At 34.4% G+C, this 11,240-nt stretch overlaps 1 protein-coding gene across 1 annotated transcript in view; it reads left to right on the plus strand.

Annotated features, from left to right (window-relative positions):
* LOC127620548 (xenotropic and polytropic retrovirus receptor 1 homolog) overlaps positions 1–10,520 on the plus strand; it is an 89,344-nt gene extending 78,824 nt beyond the window's left edge. The window contains exons 12-15 of the mRNA XM_052093694.1: positions 2,118–2,284; positions 3,724–3,863; positions 4,048–4,269; positions 7,246–10,520. Of these exons, the coding sequence (XP_051949654.1) occupies positions 2,118–2,284; positions 3,724–3,863; positions 4,048–4,269; positions 7,246–7,303 (587 nt within the window). The 3' untranslated portion in view covers positions 7,304–10,520. The remainder of the gene's footprint in view (positions 1–2,117; positions 2,285–3,723; positions 3,864–4,047; positions 4,270–7,245) is intronic.
* Positions 10,521–11,240: the final 720 nt, after the last annotated feature.

Consider the following 11,240-nt stretch of genomic DNA (forward strand, 5'->3'; position numbering starts at 1 on the left):
AACAGGTTTGGAATTGATAAATGTTGACATGCAAACAAGTGCAGTGATATGTTAATAAGATCAAAGTTATGACATCATAACCATGACACATTTTTGCAGGACTTGTCTTGGGCTGGACTGGGAATGAAGCCTCGAGTTTGTTTGGTTTTGTTACAATGAATCATAATCTGTCATGTGCATCAAATAAAGAAATATTAAGAATTGTTGCAGTTAAGTGTAAAATGTGAAACAAAACAAACTGAAGAAAATCGGCCCAAGTAATGATGCTTTTGCGAACAGCCTGTGTAAAAAGATTAGATTTGGATTACACTATTTAAGGGGTGTGCTGGCCAGGCATTGTGGGTTTTGGGGGTAATCTAAGGACACTGTATTCAACTTGAGCACTTGTAGCTCACAGCACTGAAATAGAAATGGACAGGGCAATTGTGTTTTCCGGTGCAAAATGTCCTCCGCTGGTTTCCTGGCGCCTGGATGGCAGAGTGTGAAAAGCTGCTTATTAAGACTGATGGGCCAGTTCCAGATTCAGCCCTGTCTGCTGTCTGAAAAAGGAGATGCCAAAGGGGTTTAACCATTCGCTGACCTGAGACCTGCCCTTTCCCACTATTTGATAAATGTCTCAGTCCTCATTAAGTGATAGTGCTGGTCCAATATTGTGCAGGAATTATTAAAACATATTTATTAAATAATAATGAGACTTTCAAATTAAAGCACTATGAGGTTAGCTCAAAATGATGTTTGATGTTTCTTATAATGATTCAAATTTTTCAATTCTGCCTTTTATATTTTGCTCAATTATTTACATCATAAACAGCCTGTCATATTTTGGTTTGCGGACATGAAATGCGGTGGGAAATTGTGTGTTTTCAAACAGAGCCCAAATATTGTTTGCTTGTTGGTTTTTAGAGGAGACACTGTCATGATGAATTCTATTAGATAGTTCACAAAGATTTATTTAAAGGTGTGGATGGCTCGCAAGGAGCAAGTCATGAACTATCACCACAGTGCCCTTTAGCCAGGAATTTAAACTCCGGTCACTCCAGGGGTACTGTCCCTGTAATAAGTGTATTGTCAGTCACTTTAGATAAAATTGTCTGCTAAATGATGACTTGCAATGGTATTGATTTTTATACTTTTTACTTGTCTTATTACTGTCTTAATACTGGCGTGATGGTGGCGTATTGGGCTAAAGCACTGAACTGATAAGCAGAAGGTTGTTAGTTCGAGCAAGGCACTTAACTCCAGGTTGCCCCCTGGGGGACTGTCCCTGTAATAAGACCACTGTAAGTTGCTTTGGATAAAAGCATCTGCCAAATGTGTAAATGTAAAAAATAAGTTTTGATTAAGAATATTTAAAAACATATGCAGTATGTTATCAAAAGTATAGATAGGGACATGCTATAGCTTTGTTTATAGGCATAGGTAACCCAAAATGAAATTCCGTCATTATTTACTTACTTTCTTGTTGTTCCAAACTTGAATGACTTTCTTTTTTCATCAGTCAGAATATTAATCTCAGTCACCACTTTTATTGCATCTTTTTGACATACAATGAAAGTGAATGGTGACTGATGTCAACATTCTGGCTAACATGTCATTTTGTGTTCCATTGAAGAAGAAAACAAAACATGCCATTACTATTCCTTTAAGTTATATGGGTGGTTTGACTTTTTAAAATGTTTATATTTATTTATTAAATGTTTTGCACATACGTTTTAATAGTTTTGTTAAGAGCTTGAGATGAGGTAATAGTGTCACAACGTCTTGGTTATTGTGCAGGCTTTAATTATTATCTCTAATTTGACAACTGTAAGTTGAAAACCACAGACACACTGGCATCTGTAAGCAATTAAAGTCTTAAACAGCAAAAATGTCTTTGCTATGAAAATTGACTGCAATCCAAGCCTACTGCACTGTTGTTGTTGTTGTTGTTGTTTTTGATTGAGGTGTAGATAGATGGTGAAAGTCTCCCTCTAGTGGACATTTCAAATGCATGTCACAATCTTTTCTGAACTGTTATTTCTCAGATGGATCAGAAGGCTTGTTATAAATCAGTCACAGGACATCCGACTGTAATTATCTACAGTATAATAATAAGTGTATCATTCTCTCTGTTTCAGATCAGAAACATGCCGACGCTGAGGTGTTTTTCTATATGTTGATCCTTTCGTCAATCATCAGTTCGCTCTACACACTGATCTGGGACTTGAAGATGGACTGGGGTCTTTTTGACCGCAACGCTGGAGAGAATACCTTTTTGAGAGAGGAGATTGTTTACCCACATAAAGTAAGACATGGCAGAAAGTAATATGCTATCTTAATACACCATATGAACCTTCCAGATCTGGGAAGATTACTTCTGAAATGTAATCCAGTACTTAATCTGAATACTTTTGGATTACTGTTAAATTCAGTGCCTAGTTTGATGAAAATCTAATAATTAATTTTAAATATATTAAGTACCAGTTAACACTCCTTTCATTAAACATTAGTAAACATTAAGTCAAACAGAAATTTGCTATTTGTCAGTTGCGGAGTAAAACGAAGGTGCTTAAAGGGTCATAACAAACACTTATGTTACCCAAGATGAAAGACAATGAGATCATGATTGTATTTCTAATTTCAAGAGAATTGTTGTTATTTTGGAAATTAGAAAAAGGGATTCAACTTTTTATTATCCAGCTCTGAAATCAGTAAGTTGCATAGGCCTACTAGTTATTGCAGTTAGCTGATTGGTAATGTAATTAATAATTGAATCATGTAATCCATATAAAATTAACCTTTATCTGATTATACATATGATAAAATGTAATGTAGTCCAATTACAAGTACTTGATTTTTGTAATCTGATTACATAATCTAGATTACATGCCGTGTTGAATGTATCTGATTACAATGTAATTATCTACTGTAATCTAATTAAGTTTTTTGTAAAAAAAAAAAAGAAACGTCATGTGAAGCACTACATTTTAAATTCTTGTATTCAGATTACAATTATAGACTTGCAATTATAGTAATTACTTTTAAATACATTACTTGGGTGAAAGTAATATGTACTGTATAATACATTTAAAATATGAATTCATATGTATGTCTGTCAGCGTTTTTGTAACAGCTGAAATTGGCGCATCTCTCCATGTTTCTGTGACAGCTGAAAAGTGTGCATCAATGAATGAGGAAGAAATATAGATATTTTGAATTTAAGTGGAAATCCAAAAATAATTTTTAGTGAAAGTGATTTAGAAAGTAACTTAAAAGTAAAATAATTAGTAATGTGCTTACTTTTAGATTAAGTAATTGGTAAAGTAATCTGATTACATTTTAGAGATGTTATTAGTAATTTGTAGTGGATTACTTATTTTGAGTAATTTACCAAACATTGATTACATGTAATCCATAACCACCCAGCACTGGAAATGTCAATACATATTGTGTAGTAAAAAATTATTTGTTTTGATATGTTGGTCATGGGTGGTTCGGGTGTGACGTAGTGGTGAAAAAAATGCAAGAGCAATTGCTATTGTGCCCTTGAGCAAGGTACTTAACCCCAGATTTTCTTTAAATATAAAATAAAATAAAAAGTCTTTTGGAAGCTTCCATTAAGTTAGTTAGTTCCTATTTCATACTGTATACTGCTAAAAAACACTTCCATCACACTTCATAGAGACAGTACATTTATCTGTTACCACCATCAGTTCTCATGATCTCACTTCCTTTTCCTCTAAGGCATACTACTACTGTGCCATAATAGAAGATGTGATGCTACGCTTCGCCTGGACTCTGCAGATCACTCTGACTTCCATGACTACCATTCCCTCAATCGAGGATATCGTGGTTACCATTTTAGCTCCTCTGGAAGTGTTTAGGTGAGAAGTTGCAGCATGCAGAACACCAAAAACATGAGCTGAACACCCAGGGAAGAAATTAATTGTGTTTTCCCCACCTCTCATTTACCTTGATTCTGTATTCTCATTTTGGGCAGTCATATATTTCCCAGTTACATGACAACTCTATGTATCCCTGTCTATTTCTCTTTTCTTCTCCTTCTAGACGTTTTGTATGGAACTTCTTCCGTCTTGAGAATGAGCACCTGAATAACTGCGGTGAGTTCCGAGCGGTGCGAGACATCTCAGTGGCTCCTCTGAATGCTGATGACCAGACGCTGCTGGAGCAGATGATGGACCAGGAGGATGGAGTGCGGAACAGACAGGGCAAAAAGAGCTGGAAGCGCAGCTACAGCCTGTCCTTACGACGACCCCTGCTTTCCTCTCAGTAAGTGACTATATATTTTATCTGGGGAGAAACAACCATTAAGACTGACGGCACATGTTGCCCTCACTTTTAGAAATTTGTAAATTTGACAAAGACAAAGTCTTTGACAAAAATATGCATGCTTATTTTCATAGTTTGCAACAATGTTGCTGAAAGGTTTAGTTTTTAGGCTATATATATATATATATATATATATATATACAGGTGAAACTCGAAAAATTAGAATATCGTGCAAAAGTTCATTAATTTCAGTAATTCAACTTAAAAGGTGAAACTAATATATTATATAGACTCATTACAAGCAAAGTAAGATATTTCAAGCCTTTATTTGATATAATTTTGATGATTATGGCTTACAGCTTATGAAAACCCCAAATTCAGAATCTCAGAAAATTAGAATATTACATGAAATCAATAAAAAAAAAGGATTTTAAATACAGAAATGTTGGCCCTCTGAAAAGTATAATCATGCATATGTACTCAGTACTTGGTTTGGGGCGTGGCATGGATGCTATCAGCCTGTGGCACTGCTGAGGTGTTATGGAAGACCAAGATGCTTCAATAGCGGCCTTCAGCTCTTCTGCGTTGTTTGGTCTCATGTCTCTCATCTTTCTCTTGGCAATGCCCCATAGATTCTCTATGGGGTTCAGGTCAGGCGAGATTGCTGGCCAATCAAGCACAGTAATACCATGGTCATTGAACCAGGTTTTGGTACTTTTGGCAGTGTGGGCAGGTGCCAAGTCCTGCTGGAAAATGAAGTCAGCATCTCCATAAAGCTTGTCTGCTGAAGGAAGCATGAAGTGCTCTAAAATGTCCCGGTAGACGGCTGCGTTGACTCTGGACTTAATAAAACACAGTGGACCAACACCAGCCAATGACATGTCTCCCCAAACCAACACAGACTGTGGAAACTTCACACTGGACTTCAAGCATCTTGGATTGTGTGCCTCTCCATTCTTCCTCCAGACTCTGGGACCTTGGTTTCCAAATGAGATGCAAAATTTGTTCTCATCAGAAAAGAGGACTTTGGACCACTGAGCAACAGACCAGTTCTTTTTTTCTTTAGCCCAGGTAAGACGTTTGACATTTGAAGCCCATGTCCAGGACCCGTCTGTGTGTGGTGGCTCTTGATGCAGTAACTCCAGCCTCAGTCCACTCCTTGTGAAGCTCCCCACACATTTGAATGGCCTTTTCCTGACAATCCTCTCCAGGCTACGGTCATCCCTGCTGCTTGTGCACCTTTTTCTTCCACACTTTTCCCTTCCACTTAACTTTCTATTAATGTGCTTTGATACAGCACTTTGAGAACATCCAACTTCTTTTGCAATTACCTTTTGAGGCTTTCCCTCCTGTGGAGGGTGTCAATGATGGTTTTCTGCACAACTGTCAGGTCAGCAGTCTTCCCCATGATTGTGAATTCAACTGAACCAGACTGAGAGACCATTTAAAGGCTCAGGAACCCTTTGCAGGTGTTTAGCTGATTAGAGTGTGACACTTTGAGCCTACAATACTGAACCTTTTCACAACATTCTAATTTTCTGAGATTCTGAATTTGGGGTTTTCATAAGCTGTAAGCCATAATCATCAAAATTATATCAAATAAAGGCTTGAAATATCTTACTTTGCTTGTAATGAGTCTATATAATATATTAGTTTCACCTTTTAAGTTGAATTACTGAAATTAATGAACTTTTGCACGATATTCTAATTTTTCGAGTTTCACCTGTATATATATATTTCAATGAATACTTTGATAGCAATTTATATACCTTCATTAGGAAATATTAGGTTAAAGCTGATGTCATTTTTTCTGTAAGAAAATACTATATTCTATCCCAGTTTAAATATGCAGAGGCAACTATAAGTAAGTCATGTATAGGTTAATTTTCTCGAAAGCAATGTGTTTCTGTGGTGCTATGAAAATTGCTCTGTTTGTTTTGAGAGACCTGCTTAAACCCACCCCAACAATGTTACTCAACCAATGACGTCAATTGGGGCAGACTATCTATTTGTTTGAAAAATGTTTTGAAAACAAAGTTTATTTTTGAAATTCTGTTTGGTGGCAATAGTGGCACAGAAATTACATACATAAATTACATTTGAATAGATACCTATATCTTGTTTCTTGAACTTTGGACAATTTCATGTCATTTTCAACGGATTTCAACTTTTTTTGTTTACGTTATATGAAGGTCACATTAAAACTTACATAGAAACTTTTACCAGGCCTTTATAATTTCTTCTTGGTACTTTTCAAATGCCTTTTATGTATAGATTTGATTGTTTTATCTTGTCCCAGGTCAACATATCAATATTAACTCTGTAAATCCATTATAAAACATTTTGTTAATTTGTGTAAACAAATAATGAAATAAACACAAACCGTTTCAATATTTAATGTGTAAAATGTATTTCTATAAAAATAAAAAAAATTACGACAGTTGAACTGTCATTTCCACAACACCAAAATATGTTTGCGCATTATAACGTTTTTTCAAAAGTTAGTGTACTTATTTAGCAAGTTTACGAAATTGGTCAGTAAAGAGCATGTTTAAAATAAAATACAAGAAATATAGAATGTTTCAAGAAAACAAAGATAATTCAAGGCAAATATCACTTGTAAGCAAAGTATTTCTATTGGGCATCATTTCCAATCAAGCTGTTAAAAAAAGAGTCGGCCACTAATCTCAAAAACATTTTTAAAATGCTAAAATGCCATTTCGACCACAGAATACTATTAAACATAATACAGAATTGTTCCAATGGTGTGGAAATTGCATACTGGTGGGAATTTCCATGACTTTCAGAATTTCTTTTCTTTTTAGGATTTTTCTTAACGTTTAAGAAACACCCTCATATACTGTAATGTTAAAATGTCAAATTATTAGTTGCTCTTCAATGAATACTAATACCCCTCATGTTTATTTTCCTGTGACTGTACTGTTATTTACTGCTCTGACATTTGTGCTCTCACAGGTCTAAGAAGGACACCAAGGTGCTGATTGAGGATACGGATGACGAAGCCTTCAGCTGAACCCATATCTCACTGTCCCTCCACCTTTCTCAGCTTTCTATCGGTTCCTCACAGAGCTGCCTCAGCACAACTGATTCTAAACACACACACGCACACACTCAAATTCACTCGCACACTCACAAACCCACCCAGAGACAGAGAAGTGGACAGAGTTAAGCACAAAAACTGCCGTGAGACATATCAGGACACAAAGTGATATTGTACAAACATGGACACACACATACGTCGAGATACACACACGGAAACACACAGATTTCCCTCAAGGTACTTTTTTATTAGACTTTTTAATTGTGTTCCTCTATCTTGATATGTTTTTGTACTTTTGTTTAGGTTTTTGAAGTTATATTACTGCATACGACTGTTTACAAACTTATAATAACTAGGAATCTACAGGGAGGAGAGAGTTATCATGTAAAATACTAACATGAAAAGTTACAATATCATGCACTGCACAGACTCAAGCAGCACACTACAACCGCAGCTTATTTTGAAACAGTTTTTTTTCTCATATTCTTTGTTGTTTTTTCTTTCATTTAGTTTTTTGAGTTGTCGTGATGTCAGAGGACGGCCCTGGTGGCACTTTTAGGAAATGCTTGACATTTTCAAACCATTTAAAAACATAAACATGTTTAGAGTTATATATTTTAATCATATTTAATATGCAAATATGTTTTTTAACATGCATTGCTTTGATATCAAAGCTGTCATTTTTGCCATTTATGGTTTGTGTTTGAGAGAATGGAGTGTGTGTGGGTATTTTTATTCTTTGGATGAGGAATAGATGATGTTAAACTAAAAGTTTAAACTCTTCTGTCCTCTGTGTAGATTATCTACTTTATTTCTTACTTTGACCAATGCAACTACTGTAAGCAAACTTGACATTAGAAGTAACATTTGGGGAAATGTTACCCACTGTAAAAGATAAGATGATTTTTTAAAACTGTAATCATTTGTAGTGATGCACTAAACAAAAACAATCAGGAATAATTGCCACACATCTTAAGTGTTTTACAAGAACAACTGCTTACAAAAAGAAAGACATTTTCATGGAATCAATGTATTCCCTACATGGCTTTTTGCATCACTTGCCACAACCACTACAAGCCAAAGAGAAAATGCAAACACTGCCAGTGAATTATTATTCTTATGGTTGTGATATCATTAGAATTTTGTATTATGAGGAACTATGAGAGATGCTTAAGACCGTTATATTTTGTGCATCAAATAGTAGTTCCTCTGCGGTGAGGAGGTGTCTTTCATAAAATCTCCTTACCGGCATCCTTATTTGTAGTCGCAGTTTGGTTATTTGTTTGCTTGACTCTTTAGTATGGCAATCTGTTTATAATCAGTTTCACATTTTGATGTGAAAATGTAAATCACTACCATATATAAACTGTTCTCTCCTTGAATTACAAACTGCAAATTTAGGAGAAGAGAGGTCATACATAATTTATTCATTCATGCCTGTTTTCACTTCTTTAGCACAATATTTTGAGAGAAGAGAATGGATTCTGGAGTCATGTTAACTAAGTGACTCTAATATTATAATTAATATAAATGTTTTTTCATGAAAAAAAGGAAACACCAGGGCTGTTTTTAGCTGATATGTACATTTCGCTTACTTTTTTTGTACAGGTTAGTTCATTACTTTTTTCAGTAGCTTGCGTTTATTAGTTTTTGCAAGCACAGTCTTTCAACTGGAATCTCTCTCTCCTGATTCTTTCTTTCTTTTTTGCTTTCTCTTACTCAGTCTTTTTCTTATTCTCACTTGCTCTTTAAAAGGAAAGTGTTTGTTCATGCTTTATGAAAAATGTACAGATATACAATAAGTGTTGTGTCTGTGAGTTACTCATTTTAGTTTACTTAAAGTTTATTGTTTTGCTTAAACACACATTTGAAGGCAAATTTTAATAGCAATGTTATTGATAGCAAATCCAATGCAAACCATGAGATTTGAAGATTTCTGCTCTGACAAAGGGGAAAAACAGTCTGTGCATTCCATGTGTTTTATGAGATTTGTGGTTGCAAAAGAAGATAGAGTGCTATCCTCGTTCTAAAATGTGGTGTTCATGTGTTGTATACGTCCTTTTAACTATTAATATTAATGAAATGGTAATCTTGCCATTCTCAAAATGACAAACATTTTGGCACACAGTGTCTTATTTTGCTCTGTCTTCAGCTCTCAAAACTGACTTTCAAGGGGCACACACAATTTTATAAATTATACACTTTTGTCCACACAGTCGATACAAAATCAGCTTAAATGGATGCTGAACACAAATTTGCCCCATCCACTGCTTATGTAATGCATTGCCAATTGTCTTGCCTGCATGCTGCTTTTGTTTTGCACTGTAAATAGTTTTTCCCCTTTTTTTCTACATGTGTAAAAGAATGTTGGTTAATTTATTGTACTAATTATTTATGTACAAGTTAGAGGTTTTACTTTAAATGAGCAGTATTAAGTAGATGTAGGGCATTATGATTAGTCTCAATCCCACAGTGTCTTACATGTGAATTATGTCAAAATAATGTAACTTAAGATGCTTTAGTGAATATGGAATGTGATCTGTTTAATCTAAGTGTATATTTCTACTCATGTCACTTCCATCACCAGGGTTTGTGGCCATTTGTCAGGACTTGTTGTGTGACAGTGGTTTTAATATTGTGAACTCTGATAAGAAATGACAGAGGAGAGGAAAGGATTGCGACATTCTCATTAACACCCATATAGGCTCTGTTATGAGAGGAACCCTCAAAATGTTGGGTTTTATTTGAAACATGACTTTTTCTTTTTTAATTTTTTTGATTACAGAACTGGAATTATACACAAGCCCAGATATCATGTCTTCATGTGGGACAAAAGCTATACATGTTGTTTTTTGCTTGCTAAACCCATGATGTTGAGTGCTTGATATCTCTGCATCTTCTCTATCTCGATGTTGTATCCTTTCTTAAACAAATGACTGTGACAATGTTTGTAGTTGATATATAGTTGTACTTTTGAGTAAGTTAAGACTTAAAGAAATAGAGAACAAACTTGTGGTTCTGTGATTAAATAGAGACATAAAAAGAGAACATTTATCACAGTTCCCCCCTTTTACAGAGTAGTTTGTAAATGTTGAGTGTATTACTATGATGGTTCCACCGATGATCTCATTTGTATTTCTGTATACACTTTGGTGATCCTGTCATATTTGGGTTTTATAAACCACGCTTATTTTTAAAACCTTCATTTTGTGTCAGCCCCTTTTTTTTTAAAGACAAGATAATGACTTAAGTAATTGGTACATTAAGTATATATATATATATATATATATATATATATATATATATATATATATATATTAGTAGATATCATGATCTACATTATGCATGTATTATTTACAATAATATATATTTTTATTTTATTTAGCTGTTGATGTTACTACAGTTAGCCTGGGTGCTGAGTAGAACATTTGAGTATGCAGTATGTGCATGATACTTTTTCTCTCACTCTGGCCTTTATGGTGACTAACAAGAGTTAAAATGAAATTTGCAGACCATAGTTATTACTCATTTAGTTTAAAACAATTTAGACAGTTTAAAACTTTTGCACAGTTAATTGGCACCAAAATGAAAAGAAAATGTTCCAATCAAGCTGTGATTTTGACATATTGTGCAAGAAAAAAAAAAGAAAAGAGGTGAAAATACTATTTAACTGTGTGTATTTAGTATAAATGTAATGTTAGCTATGAAATTAGCTTTAGCAAGAATAAGGAGTCTAATGACTTTGACTACATTTTATCCTGTATTAGGCCTTCTTCTATCTTTATTTTGTAACCATACTGAGAAAAAAAACGTGCACAAACAAGGGAGAAACAACACAATTCTTTATAAAAAGGTCTGTTTTTATTCTTAAAGGAACATCCATATTATTTTAATCATTTACAAAATTAAA

This window comes from Xyrauchen texanus, chromosome 27 (genome assembly GCF_025860055.1).
Source record: "Xyrauchen texanus isolate HMW12.3.18 chromosome 27, RBS_HiC_50CHRs, whole genome shotgun sequence".
In the NCBI taxonomy this organism is placed as follows: Eukaryota; Metazoa; Chordata; class Actinopteri; order Cypriniformes; family Catostomidae; genus Xyrauchen; species Xyrauchen texanus.